The sequence below is a fragment of the Benincasa hispida genome, chromosome 5 (assembly GCF_027475165.1).
Source record: "Benincasa hispida cultivar pf3 chromosome 5, pf3_genome.v1.1, whole genome shotgun sequence".
NCBI lineage: Eukaryota > Viridiplantae > Streptophyta > Magnoliopsida > Cucurbitales > Cucurbitaceae > Benincasa > Benincasa hispida.
The window spans coordinates 24669830-24689723 of record NC_143482.1 but is presented as its reverse complement, the minus strand read 5'-3'; the positions used below and the strand labels follow the sequence as shown (position 1 = coordinate 24689723).

At 35.9% G+C, this 19894-nt stretch overlaps 1 protein-coding gene and 1 pseudogene across 1 annotated transcript in view; one reads left to right on the top strand and one right to left on the bottom strand.

Annotated features, from left to right (window-relative positions):
- LARP6B (RNA-binding protein) overlaps positions 1-19894 on the bottom strand; it is a 41349-nt gene that overhangs the window by 19512 nt on the left and 1943 nt on the right. The window contains exons 2-9 of the mRNA XM_039032101.2: positions 15483-15564; positions 15177-15271; positions 15000-15071; positions 14694-14773; positions 14507-14606; positions 5445-5492; positions 5287-5355; positions 3221-3361 (exon numbers count right to left, since the gene is read on the bottom strand). Of these exons, the coding sequence (XP_038888029.1) occupies positions 3221-3361; positions 5287-5355; positions 5445-5492; positions 14507-14606; positions 14694-14773; positions 15000-15071; positions 15177-15271; positions 15483-15564 (687 nt within the window). The remainder of the gene's footprint in view (positions 1-3220; positions 3362-5286; positions 5356-5444; positions 5493-14506; positions 14607-14693; positions 14774-14999; positions 15072-15176; positions 15272-15482; positions 15565-19894) is intronic.
- LOC120077719 (small ribosomal subunit protein eS7 pseudogene) lies at positions 7349-9614 on the top strand (annotated as a pseudogene).

The window sequence follows — 19894 nt, the reverse complement described above, 5'->3', positions numbered from 1 at the left end:
TCCACAAATTCTCTACACTTCAATTACAGCATACGTACAATCAAGAAGATCAAGTGTATAAGAGAAAATATTAACCAAGCCTCCAAAATCCTAACTAATTGCTTCAAAACATGAACGTTTCCAGTATCACAGAAATCCAACCACCATAGCCTTCAATAAATTATGGATGGGAATGTTCTTCATGCATCCATTTCTCAATTTTTAAGTGGAAATCACTAATAAATTTCCCATTAACCAAACCAGAAAAATCGTCCCTCAAATGCAATAACACTTTATCTGCCATAAATGGGTTAATAGAAACCTTGGATTGAAAAGTCTCTTGAACATCCAACCAAGAGTTGTGAGCTTACAGTCTTGAACGTACTAAAAGAGAATTAAAACTTAGATCCACTACCTCTTTTTCTTTCCTCACCCAAAAGGTGGAAGCATCTAAACTCTGCATGTACAACCCACACACAATATTGTTGTGGGGATGATTATTATTCATCATCTCTGGAGAGGGGAGTCTCATATATATATATATAATGAAGGGTGAGTGATGAAAATTCACTTTACTCCAGAAAATCTTGAATCATATCTAAAAAGACGAACCAACCTTTCTTTTCAACAGTAACTAGAACAAGTAATCTCTTTCTACCACCAGTAGGTGGCCACACAACACATTCAGTTTTTCAACCAAGAGAGGATTTAAACTTAGCCAAACAGATAGTGCCAGAATCATCCCTGAACTTCCTTCGGAAATAAACATCCGGGAATTTGCAAAACTACAGCCAAAGAATTCTCAACCCAACTCAAATGAGATAAAGTGAGGGGAAGCTTCATTTTTTTTCTTTTAAGTCTTCAACAAAACCCAAGTCAGCTTCCAACTGAACTTTGAAATAAATATTACTTTTACAGCAGTTCAAAGAATCCATGAAGACTGTAAAAAACAAGGGAGAAGTTGAGCAAAGAAAATGAGAGGGGATGGAAGCAAACAACAATCAGAGAACAAACGGGAAGAAATGGACAAATATTCTAAGGGAAAAGATGGAAAATGAAGGGTCGAAGCAAAGGCTGGGCAAAGGTATGGGCAAAGACGGAGATGAAGTTGGGTTTTGGTAACGATGGGAAAAGAATGGAATGGATCTCCATGAGAAAAAGAACACGTGAGGAAAAAGAACGGAACGAAAGAAGGGGAAGAAGGGGAAGAACAAAGACGTCTGGGATGACCATCCATTGAAATGAAGAAAAATGAACCACCGGAGATTGGAACAGACTAGGATTTCGACGAGCAAAGGAACACTAGCAGCCACCGAGGATGAATGAGAGAGGTTGACAGAGATGAAAGTGGCGAACAGAGACTAGTCAGAAGGGGCGGTGAATGAACAGAAAGGTGGGAGGAGAAGTGTCATGAAGAGAGAGAACAATTGAACTGTACTCTAGTGAAATTGTAAGATTTGAAGTCAACCAGACTACAGTTTTCAATGTCTAGTGCTAAGATTATACCACTCAACATTTCTACAACCACAAAAATATGATCTAGTGCTAAGATGTCTTTAATGGTCGATCTACCCAAAGAAAATTCAAATAGTTCCAAAGCTAAAAAGTGGTGGTCATTTTAGCTCTAAACATCTATGCAGGATGAATATAGTATGATGGTGTCATCAATAAATTGAAAGTGCATTACTTGGATTTTATATCCTTACATTTTAATCAGACCTCTAACTACACCCAAAATTCATTAACCTTACGTAGCACATCCCCAACAATATCTAACCAAAATTATTGGATTTTGTTCATTTCCTCTTCAGCAATGTTTTGATCCCTTTACTCCTAAGCCTATCATCAATATCAATACATGTGATTCGTTAAGACAAAAATGTTAAGGATGATCCTAAAAGCTTTTCTTCTTGAATAGACCAACCAAAGATACATGTATAATCAACTATTACCAAATATTAAGTTCTTTTAAGGAAAAAAAAGAGAGGGAAAAAATCACCCTTTGAACAACAAAGGATATTTTGAACAACTTAATCCCTGGGTTCATTGATGATAGTAATGATGGAAATAATTTTCCCTTTCAATTATCAATATTCGATATATTGGCGTGGCTTGTGAAAATTGATTGTTATAGGGGCCCGGTGCTCAAAGATGTGTCCGTTCAAGTGGCTTACTTTTTTTTATTTTTATCTTCGTTTTCGTTTTAAAACTCAAGGACGAGTTTTTTTGGTAGGGATAGAATGATGTAATAGGATTAGGATAAGTTAGGGTATTATGGTTAAATCAATTGATTACGCTTGGGATTAGTTTCCATGATTGATTAGAATTAGGAATAGTTTTCTTGGTTTATTAGGATTAGGATTAGTTTTTTTGACTAATTTGGATTAGGATTAGTTTCTTTGATTAATAAGAATTAGGATCAACAACTTTTGATTCATGATAAAGATTTTGATTTTATTATTGGAGATTTCTCTTCTTTTATCTTCTAGGCTACATCACTTTCATGATAAATCACTACCTTGGATGGATTGTTTTGATAAATCACATCTTGGTGCACTCTTTCCAAGCCTTTTATGGATTTTTCCATTCAAGATTTATGCTTGAATTGGAATGCCATCATTTTTCCAACTAAGGGATAATGTGATATTATGTTTTGGTGCTTATGTTCTTTTATTGGCACTTCTATTGCTTGAACTTTATGGATCTTGTATTCTGAGTATTAGTCTCTTTTCATCTACTCAATGAAAATATTTGTTACCTTTTCAATAAAAGTTCAAAGTGTATTAGCATAAGCCTCAAAATTCTGTTTGTAATCCTCAAGCCTCCCACCTTAAACTGACTGCCCCCTTAGGGCCGACTCAAATTCATTTTGAACAATTTATCTTTTAAGAATTATCAACTATTTCCCTCGATACACTTTCAGCATTCCTAACGCCCTCTGAACATTTTTCCTTCCTTTTCTTCCCTTTCTATCTTGATGGCAGACATGTTTTATCTTTTCTCATTCCTAATCATTCCTAACGCCCTCTGAACATTTTTCCTTCCTTTTCTTTCCTTTCTATCTTGATGGCAGACATGTTTTATCTTTTCTCATTCCTAATATCCTCGGTTTCATAGTAATAATCAGTCCTTCTCTTCACTCCTTCCATTAAAAAATAATTTAAGAAAAAAAATAAAGAGAAAATGCATTAATTTTAGAGGGTCCAGAGGAATCTAAAGCTTAGAGGGAGTTCGATTGTACTTGTTCATGCGGATGAACATCAACTTGATCAGAAAGATCGTCTACATGCTTCTCAATATGCGGTTGTTCAGAGATATCATCATCTTTGCAGTTCATCTCCCCATTATGTCCCTTCTTCCCACGAGCTGGAGCAGATTTTGACTGTGAACAATAATGAATTTTTAATTACAACACACGCACAAACAAAATAAATCAAGAACAAAGATTCAAATTTAGGATTTGGAACTACACATTTTTACATACATAAAGCAAAAAAATGCTTAAAAATGTAAAAAAGCACCTTACCATAGCCAGTGTGTTTGTTTGGAACTGTCTTTTAATAAGAGAGTAAATAAACCCATGCAATCCAATCAGACACAGGAAATGCAGTATATAGTATATTAAGCTGTGTAGCAGAAAGCAAATCAAATACATGGAAAAAGCATTCGTATCATCCACTTTGGAAGTCATCCTGATTTAGTATTTGTATCATCCTCTTTGGAATGGGAAAAATCAGTTCACTTTATCCTGTCGGAATTTAAAGAGGCTGAAATATGTAAAATGGATAACAAAAAGTTTATTCCAGCTTTTCCTAAGCCTTATTCTCAAAAAGGTGCTTCAATTCATGTATCTAAGGCAATAGAAGTTAATTCTTATCTCATTGAAGAAGATTGCACTCATGCGCAGCCAGCTTTAGTTTCGTCAAAGCCTTGTCTTAACTCTTCAAAGATTCGTTCCCATTCACACGATTTTAGGCATTCGACTCTCTCTTCTAGATTCGAAGATTCAATTTATGTGGGGAGTGCCTTGTCGTTAACATTCAAAGAGCCCCTCAATTCAAGATGATTCAGATGATGATTCGGTTGTTAGCATGAGCAACGAAGAGCTTGATGTTCACATTTTGGTTTCAAATTCAGATGAAAAGTTTACTGACAATGATCATAGAGAAGCTTTTGCTCGCCTGTTTCAAAGGTCTAGTGAGGGGGAGATAATCAGCTTCCAAATGTAAGTTTTACTCCCTCTGTCTCCATCTTAAATTCCTTCAAAATTCTCTTCCATTATTGCATTTTGTGGCCTACAATTATGTAAAGCTTACCATGCATCTTAAATTCCTTCAAAATTCTCTTCCATTATTGCATTTTGTGGCCTACAATTATGTAAAGCTTACCATGCATCTACGATGTAAGCTGATTTTGTAAGGATGAAAATTATCTAATGGAAAATCAAGGTCTTGGAGACAGCTAAGAGTATTGTATTAAAAAGTTTTTTCAAAATTCAGGAAACAAAAAGAGAAGAATTTGACATTCATTTTCTCAATTCTAGGTGAAGTTCAAAGGACTTTAGTTGGACTGTTGTTGAATCATTTGAAAAATTGGATCTTTTAGTAATATGGATGGGATACTCATTAGCAGTAAACCTCACGAAAACTTGATAGAAAAGATTTCTTCAGAATCATAATTATCATTAGTTTTATTTCAGAAGATAAAAGGGAGAATTACAACCTAAGTTTCATCAATTCCTTGTGGAGTTGCAAGGAGATTCGATGATCTTTTGTGGAGTATGTTGGTAAATCAGGAGGCCTTTTAATTGGATGGTCCTTTGTCAACTTTTCGGTGATAGAAACTCTTAAAGGAGGTTATTCTTTATCCTTGTAGCGTATATCTCACTGTAAGAAGTTTCATTGAGTAACTAATGTCTATGGTCTGAATGATTACGTGAAAATAAGTTTTTGTGGCCTGATTTGATGTCTTTGTCAGATTATTGTGTTGAATCTTGGTACATTCGGAGATGTCTTTAATTTTACTCATTGGGCTAGTGAGCATTCCCCATTGGGTAGACCTTCGAAAGGAATGAAGATTTAATTATTTTTTTGACAATTCAGTGCATGATTCGGTATCTGATCATTGGGATGTAAATAATTTACTGGGTTCTTTATTGGTTGTATTTGGCTGTAATGGATGTAATTGCTTTATTTTTATTTCATTGTACTTTGAGCATTAGTTATCTTCATTTTATCAATGAAAAGTCTTTTTTCCTTTTTTCAGAAAAAAATACATGGAAAAGTACACTAGTCTTAGATTAAGTACCGTGCTTGAAAGCATCAAACGAAGCCTAAGTGCATTTCTCCAATTCCCTTCATCATTTAGTTCTACCACCTGAAAAATTATGGAACTTCTTAAACATCTGAATCCCCTTTACAAGAATGAAAAGAACTGTCATGCGTGAATGAAAAGAAAGCACTCACAGCCTTCTCCGCCAGCTCCACTGATTCATACTCCACGAATGCATGCAACTGAAACAGAAAATGTTAAGTTATTCTTTCTGACTTAGAATCAATCCAAAAGCTTAAGCTATTGACTAAGGTAAATTTAATTTTATCAATACTTTAATACTGTGGGCTTAGAAATTTGTAGAAGGGCCCACAAGTGGATATCATCAATATTAATTGAGAAACTACTTTGATACCATAACATCACCAATCAATCCAAAAGTTTAACCTTTTGGGTTAATTGGTGACTTTACATTCCTTCAATAAAGAATGAGAATTATTGTAGTGAATTTAAAATCTCATGGACGTTGATGTTCAGCAGTAGTTTGAGTTGCCTGGCTACAAAGTTATGTTACTCAAAAGGTATATGATTATTCGCGATTCAGAAGCCCATCGATATAGGGACATTTTACATTGGCATCAGTTATACTATAAAAATTCCCATGGAGTAGATGTTTGGTTATGAATCTGATACACATAAATCTTCTAAAAAAACATGCTCATCTACAAACAAATAGTTCAGAAAAAAAATTTACTGCCGGCATTTATGCAAATCAGGGGGCTGGGGAAAAAACAAAAAAAGATCAAAATTTTTTGTCGAATTAGGCAATGGAAAAATATGCAGATCAAATACCCAAAGCGATCTCTATATTTACTTGATCAAATATTTTAGTTTTTAAGAAACAATATCATTGATGAAATTTGAAAAGCATATACAATCCATGGAATTACAAGAAGCTTTCCCAATTGTTAAGAAGGTAAGCATATGACTAAGATGCAAATAAATTAGAGGTTTTACACCAGGAAATAGTATAAAAAATGACAAGGTTGAGAAAATGGCAAATGGTTGATCCTTCTCCATGAAGACTCTTTGATTTCTTTCCTTCCATAATACCCAAAAGAAAGCTCGAACAATATGAAGCCACAAAAGAGCTTTTGCATTAATGAAATGGTGGCCCAAGACAATGGAGCAAAGATGAGTTAACATCTCTTGGAAACACCACAGACCAACCGAAAGCAGTGCAAATCTTACTCCAAAATTTACGGGTACTTGATCGAATATGAGAGAGACCAACTCAATCATTGGGGTTATTTAAAAAATTAAGGGTTAACACAACGTGTATGAATGATTTTTAACCATTCCTTTAAGATGTTAAAAACTGGCAATCCAATATGGGAACCATCAATCTTGATTCAAAAATTTCTGGCTTTATGAGATGAATTTCCAAAATTGGTTGAAAAATGAAGAGGAAAATTTTAGAGACAAGCTAGGTTTTCAACTGACGAAAAAGATCAAGAAACTTGAAAGGAACATCAAGGGGTAGAATAAAAATCCCCGTGGAAGTTGAGGAAAAGAAAAGAGATTCAGAAAAGGAAGGGAGCAGCTTTTGATGCAATGGAGGTTGCTGGTTTATCTTTTGGGGAATAGAGTGGACATGGTCATATTGATCAAGTTCTTGAGTAAGTTTTATACTAGAAGAAAATTCAATCAAAGGTATCCAGACCAGATTGTTCACCCTTCACAAGGCCAATCAGAGACTTCAACAAATGAAACTTGTAATTCTTCTTCCATGCCTACTCCTCCAACTATCCAAAGTACTTTATCAGTCAAGTTTTATCGATGTTCCCATAGCCAATAGAAAAGGTATTCGAAGTTGTACCAAATATCCTATTGCAAAATTCATGTCATATCAAAAATTATCAAATAGCCATATAGTCTTCACATCTACAATAGATGACTTACTTGTTCCAAAGAATTTACTCAGCTTTAGAAGATCCAAATTGGAAGTAGCAGTTATGGAGAAGATGAATGCTCTAAAATAAAATGGAACTTGGGAAATAGTAGAGTTACCTAAAAATAAGAAACTAGTGGTCTGTAAAAATGGGTGCTTATCTTAAAATGTAATGCAGTTGGTAGTATTGAGAGATGTAAGGCCAAACATCACTTAAAGGACACACTCAGACTTACGAAATTGATTATCAGGGCACGGAAGAAGATCCGTAAGGATAATGATGCCGAACCCTTAGAATTTGAGGAAACTGTTGCTCAGACATTGTTTTATTTGAAAAAACACCATGATAAGGAAATAATGGAAATAAGGGGCAATCATAAGGAGCTGGCCAATGTAGGAAATATTGAGATTCTAGAAGATGAAAGTGAAGCTCAACGATCTCAAACCAGCTCAATTGAAGCTCGTGGTAAAAATCATTGTAAGAACTTTCCAAGTCAACCTAATCATGAGGCAATCTTTATGCCACAAGGACCAATGGAGCTAATGTTGAATGACTTCAAGAGAGATTAAATGCTTGCTTCCAAGCTAAATTTCCAGCCCATCATGAAATGTTGCAATCCTTGAAGCTCCAAGAGTCATTTGATCATCCAAAAGTCATAATGAATCTGAAAATTCAAATTCATTTTAATGTCCTATGTACTTAATTAATGTATTTGCATTTATTAAATGTTCATGTATTTAGTTGATTGATGAAAGGTTACATCCTTTCATAGTGTCTTTTCATTTAGTATATATAGTGCTGTATTTTTTACATTTGGAAGATAGAAGAAGATTTCGAAATATAGAATCTTAGGTTTACCTTGAAAGCTTTTAAGCTTTCTTTCTTATGTGTTCTTGTGATAGAATGCATGAATATTTTGAGCATTCAAGTGAGAGTTGATCTGTCTTGCTTGTGGAGTGCTTTGAAGATCTGGTTGATGGGAGTTTCTAACTTTGTTCGATCCTTAGTTCATTAGATCATCTAAGTAATCTGTCATCTAGCCTATCTTAGGGGTTGAGATCAAATTGATTATGGGGTATGTTAGGATTGAGTTCTTTGGGTCTTGTTTTTCAACATGGTTCTTAGATCCGATTCTCGAAGGTTCCATAACATGTGGGTATCAGAGCAAAAGAACCCCTTGAACATCGGATCCAAGACCCAAGAACTCAATCCCAACATACCCCATAACCAATTTGATCTCAACCCCTAATATAGGCTAGATGACAGATTACTTAGATGATCTAATGAACCAATGATCGGACAAAGTTAGAAACTCCCATCAACCCTTGATCTTCAAAGCACTACACAAGCAAGACAGATCAACTCTCACTTGAATGCTCCAAATATTCATGCATTCTATCACAAGAACACACAAGAAACAAAGCTTAAAAGCTTTCAAGGTTTTAAAACCTAAGATTCTACATTTCGAAATCTTCTTCTATCTTCCAAATGTAAAAAATACAGCACTATATGTACTAAATGAAAAGACACTATGAAAGGATGCAACCTTTCATCTATCAACTAAATACATGAATATTTAATAAATGCAAATACATTAATTAAGTAGATACATAGGACATTAAAATGAATCTGAATTTTTAGATTCATTATGACTCTTGGAGCTTCAAGGGTTGCAACTCTTCATGATGGGCTGGAAATTTGGCTTGGAAGCAAGCATTTAATCTCTCTTGAAGTCATTCAACATTAGCTCCATTGGTCCTTGTGGCATAATGATTGCCTCATGATTAGGTTGACTTGGAAAGTTCTTACAATAATTTTCACCACGAGCTTCAATTGAGTTGGTTTGAGATTGTTGAGCTTCACTTTCATCTTGTAGAAGCTCAATATTTCCTACATTGGCCAGCTCCTTACAATTGCCACTTATTTCCTTATCACACCAACTCCGAGCTTAAAGGTGACCTGAAGGATCTTTACATTAATTTTGCAATTCAAGTTGATGTTTCTAGAAACCACAAGGCAGTTGTGCTCTATGTCCCTTACAGATTGAGGAAGGCCTACCACAAGGTTCATCTGCGGCTTGTTCGAGAGCTTGAGAAGAAATTTAGTGGAAAAGATGTAGCTCTGATGACTAGGAGGATTTTGAGGCCTCCAAAGAAAGGATCAACAGCTCAGAGGCCCCCTACCCATACTCTAACTTCTATGCACGAGATAATGCTTGAGGATGTTGTATTGCCCGCTGAGATATGTTGGAAAGCGTGTTAGATACAGAGTTGATGGATCAAAGATCATGAAGATGTTCTTGGACCCTAAAGAACGGAATAACACCGAGGACAAATTGGAGAGCTTCGCTACCGTTTATAGGAAGCTTTCTAGGAAAGACATCGTTTCGAGTACCCAATTAGTGAGGCTTAAGACACCTTGTGCGTTATTCCAATGCCTATAACCACCCCATATCCATTGGTGACGGGCAACGGAAGCTCAGTTTCGATAACCACTTTCTTTGTGATAAAATTATGGTTAGCCCTGCTATTAATTAAAATTATTACCTCACAGGAATTAATCCATCATTTCATCTACATATTTTTGGGGAATCCAAGCCCACCATTGGATTTAGAGACAATTATGATGTATTCACATCTTTAGCGATATCATGGCCCTCATCTCCATCTCCATCTCCATTGGTTCTTATTCTTCTTCATTCAAGTCGTCATCTTCATCGTGTACAGTTATCACATTCAACTCTTTTCTTCTACAAATGTGGCCAAGTGTAAATTTATCATTGCATTTAAAACAGAGGCCCTTTTCCACTTGACTTGTAACTCACTTTCTATCAGTCGCTTGAAGGTGTTCATCAGATATTGGTTAATTCCCGAATTTGAAAAAATTGTTGAATTCTTTTTTCCTGTGAAGCTTTGATCAGGTGTCAATTGATTGGCATTTATTGTTATTGTTTGTGCACGATTTGGCCCATAACTAGTGGATTTTAATGAAGTCACTAGGCCCATAATGGTTTGATTTTTATCTCCCAGCTTTTGAGTTGTTTCCATCTACCTTGATGTCTTCCTTTGATCCATATACGAATTTTCCTCTAATATTTTGTCGGGTATACAAGGGAAAGGCACTACATATGGCTCAAATAAACATCCATAATCTTTCACCATCGTCATCTACTTCAAGGATATAAATTTTTCAAAAGTGTTTCTTCTTGGGTATGTCAAAATCACTCAGGAAAAAGTTGTTGGGGTTCCACCAATCTCTAATCAGGTCATCCCTCGATCCATTGAAGAGAGCATCTTCTTCTAAGCACAGTTATACAACCTCCAATTTTTCAGCATCTATTCACCGATTAGCTGTGAAATAAAGCTCAATTCGATGCAGCCAACCATAAGGTTCACCGCCTTTGAAAATCAGAACTTCCAACTTCATCATCCTTCAATTAATTAGAGGATATGTTTCCTTTGCTGGTTTCCCTTGTTTCACCTTGAATCCCACTTCCTCCGGTGATTTCGATTTCAATTGGAGCTTTTCCACGATCGTCATTTAATTTTCTCTATTCTGATAGGACCTTCCTCTTTCCATAATAATTGCTCCAAACTCCAATAACCTTTAGGAATTTGCTAAATTTGTTGTTCAACAAGCTTTGTAAAACCAACTTTTCCTTTACTGCTTCAATCTTTCCTTCCATCTTAATTACCTTCCTCGATCATACCACTCTAATACCAATTTGATAGGATTTGGTAAGAGTTGTGATATAATTTAAGGGGCATTTCAGAGTCCCTTTTCTCTCATGTGATTACAAATCAAGAAAATAAGCATGCCTTTACACTTGTTTCTACTGGTATTTACAATAGTACCTACCCAACCCTTCATATTCTTACTTAATGACTAAGGATTAACTTTCCACACTTTCCATTCTTAATTTATTACTACACAATTCCCCATATCTTGATCCCCACTCTTCTCCTTCTTAAATTCTCGATTATCTCCCTTTTTCTTTCTTGCGTAAACTATTATGATAGGGATCCATCACCTCCATACCTTCCCGATACACTTCCAATTCAACCACCTATCTGTTATATTTATTTAAGAAGGAAAAAGGACAACAACATCAATCTCTTGGAGGAAGTTGAACGAGGATGAAAGTTGTTTTCTGCCATGTTGGGTCTAGAAAATTAGAAGTTATATGTTTATGTGTGGTATCTGGATTAGTAATTAAGTAAAGTAGAGTTACATATGTGAAAACTATCTCTTTGCCTTGTTTTATGAGAGAGAGTCCAAACCGCTTGGATGTTTGGGTTAATGAACTATCTTGATGTGAATATTCTGAGATTTCTATCCAGGTGTGTAGGTGTGTAACACCTTCCCAAAAAAAAAGGAGTCATCAATCTTTCCATTTTCCGACTAACTTTAGGGTGCATTAAAAAGATTGACATATGATAAAGTTGTATGCATGATTTGACTACCACATTTCATATTGCAAAGTTGCTTGGTCTATGAAAAACACCCATGTCGATGGTGAATTGGAAGTCCTAATTGTTGAGAGAATGTCCTCCAAGAGGATCCCATATGGGAATTGGCTTCTTCTATTGATGTTAATTTTTGAACTTCCACCTTGAGGAAAAGGTAACTCTTTAGGGCAGGAAATGATAAGCTCTCAATTATGGAAGTGTATACATGTAAGCGAGTGGGAAGGGGGTTGGGGTCCCTGAGAAAAAAGATGAGCGTATTGGTGGGCCCAAAGTAATATGAAAAAGGGCTAGCTATGAGTTTTTTTTGGGGAGGCTTCCTTTAGCAAATTGTGTTGTGTCCATTCTCAGTAAGAAATGGGAATGAGTCTTTTCTGGGGCTTTTTGCAAATTGTTTTGCCGCATTCTTGGTAAGAATTAGGAAAGATGGGAAGCATTTTCAACTTCCCTTCCTATCTTGCTATCCAAATATAAATAAAGTTGTTGGGTGAGGCCTATCAAAAAAAAACTCCTTAGAAGAAATTTGACATAGTTCGCTCCTTTGATGAGCTCAAAAAATCATAGATAGTGTTGTGGCTCAACCTCTCCCTCTGAATTGATTAGCAAATCCCTCCAAATTGAGTAGCAAATTTTGAATGGATTGAGGAGCAAAAAGTCCTTTTACTACACGTCCAAAGAGTGGAGATATTTTGTTGTTCTTTGACCATGGGGAAGCGACGGATGTTGCATCTCTCTTGGCCTTTCTTGGGGAGGTCATTGTTAGGCTTGGGTGAAAGGATTTTCACGTGTGAAGTTCCCAACCCTCTGGAGGACCTCTTGCAAATTTTTTTTCGCAATTTGTTGGACCCTTCTCCCATCCATGGGTCAATTTCTTCTACTTTTTGAAGGATTAAGATTCCGAGGAAAGTGAAGTTCGTCACCTGGAAAGTGTTACATGGTTGAGCTAACACCATGGACCGACTTGAGAGAAAGTTGTCTTCATTAGTTGGTCTGTTCCGTTATATTTTCTGTCAAAAGGCAGAGGAAGACTGGGACACATTCTTTTTGTGAATTTCATCTGGAATCTTTTCGTTTAGACTTTTGGCCGTTCGTTTGCTTAGCACGGGATTAGTCATTTGATGGAGAAATTCCTCTTCCTACTCCATCCACCTTTTTGTGAAAAGGGTCGACCCTTATGGCTTGTTGGGGTATGTTCTATTTAGTGGGATCTTTCTAGTGAGTGGAGGAATAATAGAGTGTTTAAACGATTATAAAAGGATCCTACTCAGGTTTGGCCCTCGTTGGATATCTTTTTTAAAAAAAATGGAAACAACAATTTTCATTGATATGATGAAAAAAGCAAAAGCTCAAGATACAATATTATATGAAACAAAAATTAAATGTAATATTGTATATCACATGTAATCTCTTATAAGACTTCATGTTTCTCTTTTTTAAGAGAAGAATATCGTGTTTCTTTTTTAGACTTTGATTTTGAAGATCTTTCGTAATTACTCTTTAGACTCTATTTTGTATAGTTGAAATCCTTGCCTATAATGAGGTGTTCTTTTGTGGACTTGGTTTTTTGTATGCATTAATCTTCATTCATTTTCTTTCTCAACAGAAGTTGTAAAAAGATGTCTTTTGCCCTCAAGCTAATGTTTAGTTGGTTGGCAACCTATTGTAAAAGCGTATTTAAGCAAGGGTAACAATGGGTATATCACCCTAAGAGTTAGCTAGCTAAGGGCAGGCACACATGCTATACATAGTTAGAAAAAGGTTTGTTTTTGTCATTCATGTACAGTGTGTGACCTACTTGGTCCACTATAATCATCCAATAGAGCTGATACTATAAAAGACACCCATCAAATTGCTGAAACGAAAATGGATTGCCAGGGGGGACATCCCCAAAAGAACAAATAAGGGAAAAATGTTCCCCGTCCTTCAAACCAAGTGTTTCCCACCTCATTTGGAACACGTTCTTATGTGTTAAGGGTTTGAACCAGTGTTCCCCATTTGATTTGGAACCAACCCTTATGCAATATTTTGGATAATCCTACAGCAGACTTTATGATATAAACCAAGCCATCTTACTCACGTATTGAAGATTACAACAAAAAAAAATGTTGCATTAAATGAAGTCAAGTGAAATCAAGCTCCTTAAATGACAAAGACTTCAAGCTACTTCCAATTGGGTTTCATTTACTCTTCAATGGTTACAATCCTTGGAACATTGATGGAAAACAAATAATATCAGATTTATGTTGACTAGTAAATGTAATTTCAGTTCTAAGTTCTTTTATGTATTATTTAGGTTACATTTACATGGTCATAAAGATGGAATGTTACAACTCTTGAAATGCCTCATAGAAGGTTCTAGGATTTTATTTTGAGGCCTATATTATGTAATTTGTCTTTACAAGGAAGACTTGGAAAATGTAGTAAAAAAGAGCCTTTGAGCTTTCTTTTAGCCTAGAGCTATGTCTCCTTTGCAATTCTATGACATTTAGGTTGCATGTTCAAAATCATTCAAGCTGACTTGTTCGATCTTGCTTGTGGAGTGATTCAAAGATCAAAGGTTGATGGGAGCTACAACCTTTGTCTAATCCCTGGTTTAATTGATCTTCTAAGTAATCCATAATCTAGCCATTCTTAGGGGTTTATGGCCATCTTGATTTGGGGTTTTCAAGTATTTGATCTAAAGGTTTTGTTCCTCAACTAAGCTGTTAGATCCATTTTCTCAAGGGTTACTTATCACTTTAACGAAATCATGCATTGTCCCTACAATGCTAGAAGTTAATGGAAAAAAAGATTGCACCAGAAAGCCCAGATACCCCATGCTACAGCAAATAGGTATACCTTGTTACTGTAATGCATTCCATCAGCTTTTGCGGATTTAGATGTTGAAGAAGCTCCACTATCTGAGATTTGAGGTTGACAAGTTCGAATATTCTTAACACTGGCAAAGAGTCAAGCAGCATTATAATTCAATATAACTTTAGCAAGCTGCTGAAGAACATGCAACAAAATCATGCAATACTTGTACCTCCCAGCAGCAGAAAATATCTTCATGAGGTTTTGGTGGCAATGATCCTCAGGTAAGTTCTCCGCAATTACTATGCGAGACTGACAGGGGCAAGAAAAACAAGAGACAACATGCAAAGTTTTAATGCATTGGTTTGTAAATCAATAATATATTATTCTGGACACAACCATCACACATATTGTAATTCAAAACAGAACCGATCCACAAGGTTTAAAATTTTTATTTAAATATATATAATATAAAACTCATTTTTACAAAATTTATTAATACATTAAATTTAAAATAAAATAAATAAACAAACCCTACTTGCAGCTCCTCCATATCTGACTCAGAAAGTGGTTGCTTACGTTTGACTTTCTTTCCATCTTCACTAACCATCTACAGCATATTGAACCAAAAAACATGAGGTGGACAAAACTGGAAAGACAATTGAGAATAACTCAAGAACAACAATGGTAAAGAAGGAACAAATGAAATACTCACAAGCTTAGAAGAGTTCCGCAAAATATTGGCTAGCTGAGAGTGACTATTAATGAGAGCCTTAATCTTCTTGAATGATGCCACAACCGATATAGGAACTGAATTAAAATGGACCTTACTCAGGTAAAGTGTTCATAAGAGAGAGGTGGAGGAGGAAGTCCAGATGACTAATTCTAAAAGGTCATTCTAAATTACCATTAAGTTGTGAATTTAACATCAAAGCAATCCCCCTGTGGTGGGATGGTAAAAGCAGGAGTTCGACACATCAACTTGTGGAATTCAAATAAAGATGCCATGAGAGGATCTTACCATATCCATCGGGATCTTTATTGATAAACCTCATCAAATGATCAGTAGTTGCCAAGTTTAAATCACTGAAATAATATTCCACCTAAAAACCATGATTTCACAAAGAATTCAATGAAGTGAATAAGGCTAAATAAAAAGTAGGTATAGAAAGCAATATCCAATTAATATTGAACATTTAAAAACAAAGTCAGCACCCAACCTACTAAATCAACCATTCAACTTTGAATCAACAACCATTGTAAGAGTCCTGGCAAACTTATATACCTTTCTACTAATTTCAAAGTATATTTGTAGAAAAGTAATATCCTAGATGGACAGTCACAAACATTTAAATTTATCATTTCTAAGTCATCAAAGAAAAATGCCAAAATTAACACAATACTTAAACTGATCCTTGCTGAGAAGGGATAGTGAGCACCACAAGCTTTAAGGAATAATCCAGCTTACTAAAACTGGCAATCATTAGCAACCTTCACCATAAATTTACTTCAATAGTAACAGAAGTAACACCCAGGGACTGAATGTTAAAAACCTCAAAATGTTGGATTCTGTTGGCACGGCAAGCATTATAATTCAGAAAATTTCAGCTTCAAGATCCTTAAACAACAAGTAGTAGCTACCTTTTCTTTTTAGAATAGAAACATTTCATTGAATAAATGAAATAAGGGAAGACCCCAAGCACCTAAAGGTTCACACAAGAGATTTGCTATTGGCAAGTACTAGCTGCCTTTTGTTATTAATTACGACTATTCAATTTCCAAATGTAAGCGGTTGTTTTCTAGTCATGTAGCGCCGTTACTTAATTATTTCAATGATACCGACCTCGGCACAGTTACACAACCAATTGGAGAAGCGCCATACCAAGGAGATAAATACAAGTAACTCCTTGTTTTAAGAATTACATCATAACCTTGACATAGAAAGTACAGTTCACTGACAGCAACTTTAAACTAAGAATATCCAAGTACTTTTGTCCATTGTTCCACAACCCTCTTCCATTTTCTTTTTTTTTCTTTTTTTTTCTTTTTTACCTTTAGTAGCAGGTTTCATAGGAACAGACAAAACTTTATTAGGTCTTTCCAACCTCCCTACTTATTATATGTCATCTTTCTTAATGCCTGAGAAAGTGATTGACTGATTTCAATTTTGGAATGCATTATGAGGAACTTTTTCTGGGAATGGCATAAAGGGAGTAAAATGAACCATTTGGTTAAATGGGACTTAAGTCTCTCGATCTCAAGAAGATGGGGGACTCGACTTTGGGGGACGGAAAGCTAGAAATTTGGCCTTGTTAGCCAAGTGGGGTTGGAGATAGTTCAATGAAGAAAATTCTCTTTGGTGCCAAGTAGTCAGGAGTATTCATGGTAAGCATAATCTCAATTGGCATACGGCCGATAAGGCTAGCCTTAGCTTACGTAGCCCTTCAATAAGCATTTCTAGAACATGGTTGAAAGTTGATGCGTTGGCTGGTTTTAAGCTTGGTAATGGTAGTAGAATAGTTTTTTGGCTTGATCCGTGGATTGACTTAGTTCCTTTGAGTTTATGCTTTCTTAGTTTATTTAGGATTGCTCTTCATCCATAAGGTTCGGTTTCAGATCACTGGGATGTGTCCTCTTCCTCATGGTCTATCTTCTTTCATCAATTACTAATGAGGAAGAGATTATTGAGTTTCAAAATCTTCTTGGGCTGATTTCAGATAAAAGGGTGGTTCAGTGCTCAGATGCAATGTGGTCTTTAGAAGCAAATGGTGACTTCTCAATTAAGTCTCTCTCTATTCACTTGACCTCTTCATGCCCTTTGGATAAAGGGTTAGCTAAAGTTCTTCGGAAGTCTAGGAGCCCAAGATGAGTTAATATCCTTGTTTGGATAATGATGTTTGGATATTTAAATTGTTCTTCGGTCATGCAATGGAAGCTTCCCTCACATTCTTTGTCACCAATTGACCAATATGTTCTCTTTGTATGGCTGAAAGTGAGGATTTGCAACACATTTTCTAAAATTGTTGTTGTGTTAAACAGTGTTGGTGGTGTTTATTCTATTCTTTTAACATAAGTTGGGCCTTTGGTAATGTTTTTCGAGACAATGTTTTGCAGATTTTGGTTGGTCCATCCTTGAAGTCCGGCCCAATTGATTTGGTTTAATGCAGTCAAAGCGTTGCTTGCTAAATTTTGTTTTGAGAGGAACCAAAAGGTCTTTCATGATAAATCAACTACTTGACCATTTTGAAATTGCTTGGCTCAACGCTTCTTCATGGTGAACTCTTTCTAAATCATCTACAGATTTCTCCATTCAAGATCTTTGCTTAAATTGGAGAGCATTTATTTTTCCAGCTTAATGGCTTTTTCGACTTATATTGTCAACCTCTTGAATAGGTTTATGATCTTTTGATTGTATTATATTCTGAACTTCAATTTTGGTTGTCTTTTGGATAGGAATATGATGAGGGCGCTAAGGATGTGTCAACCTAAGAAGCACGGCCAAGGACATGGACACGCGACACGCCCATTTCTACAAATGTAGGACACACCATGTTGGATTATATATATTATATATTTAAAAAATAATAATAATACATGTGATAATACTTCGAGATAAATTAACCATACATATTAAACATAACAATAGTTTTAAAGGTACCATATAATAAAGAAAATTGAATGGATGGGTTGAAAAAAATATAATCTCACTTTATGGATGTAGAATGCTTGGTGCCTGAGATGAAATTAGTTTGCTTGTGATCCATGATAAGCTACTTGGGTGAGTATTTTGAAAAGGCAGAGAGGTTTGGTAGGGCATATGTGACAATGGGAGTTGGGTCAAAGCTTCTAGTTCTGGAGGAGGTTGGTTGGATGAACCAGTGGGTAAAGGGTTGGATGCCGTGAAGGAGCAGGAAGCCAAAGGACAAGAAGGTCCCATTGGGAAAAAGACTTCATCAGATGAGGTACAATGAAGAGACGTATCAGTGGAAGAAAAACAGGAAGCAGGTCTGTTATATGGGGGATGCTGACAGGTTGTTCTGATCGTAGCACTTCTGTCAAGTACAATTTTTGAGTTTTTCGAGTAGCTACAGTTACTTTCAATACTAAAATAATAAAGTGGGTTTGGGTTTACTTCAACCAAGTGAAAATATATATATATGTCCCTCAGCGCGTCAGATCGTATTCTGGCATGTCTGATTAATCCCAAAAAAAAAGACATAAAATTGCGTGTCAGACATGTCCAAAGCGTGTCGGCATCGGACACGTGGCCGACACTGACACTTCATCCAAAATGAAGTGTTCGTGCTTCCTAGGTGTCAACCTAGTAGAGACATTTGGGTGCGTCCACTAACCCTTCGTTCTTTATATGCTCTTCTTGAAGTTGTAATAAGAGTATTAGTCTCTTTTCATTACATCAATGAAAAGTTATGTTTCCGTTCAAAAAAAAAATGATATGCAACCATCGTGGTCTTCATGTTCAGTCCCTTCTATAAGCAAAAGATATCGATATACCGACAACTTCGAGCCTTCCAAAACATCAGCATATTGAAGTAGATCAATAATTAAACAATGTTGGATTCTAGATGCCCTAGTCAATTAAGGGATTAAAAGAGAAAGGGATGTGTTTGGGTGAGAGTTTAGATTTGGGTGGCATGTTTGACAGGTTAGTTTGTCAAGCTTGGAGTTTATTGGATAAACTCATGGCATCAATGGTGCCCCAAACCTATTCCCCATCTCCTGGACCAAAGGATTTTCGCCATAGCATTTTATTGAGAGCCTTCAACTAACTATAGAAAGGCATTTAAAGCTTTCTTGGGCCAACACCACTACATTTTGAACAAGCTAAATAGTCTCTCCCAACAATCATCAACAAAGGGACAAAAGAAATAAAGGTGCATCAAAGACACTTCACTGTTTTTACAAAGAACAAATGAATAAGGAGAGAGAACATAATTTCAAAGGATGCTCTAGATTCTACGACTGGTGTTTAGCCATTCAAAAGAGAAGATCCACAAGAAAACCTATATTTTCTAAGGACAAAAGGCCTCAAAGCCCTGCTTAAGCCTATGTGACCTAAGCTGCAAAGAAATGAATTTTCTTCACCTTCCTAAGCCTGAGGCAGGAGCATGCTTTATTGAGAACTAGGTTTTTCATTCGTTTCATCAAATGGGTGAGACCAAGCATGTAATTGTCTGCCTTGGAGGATAGACCTTCTATCTATGCCACATAGAGAAACATAACGTAGTTTGGTGGCAGAATAGGGTTTTTCATCTCCTACAGACTCCGCGACACCTGATGCTCAAGCTTAAAAAAGACACTCTAGGAAAGACATGTCTTACTTGCCTACAGTTATTGTGTAGTTTTGTATGAGTGTTACCTCGACTAAAAAAAAGGTAGCAACTAGTTTCGAGATAGAGAACACCCCTTTTCTAT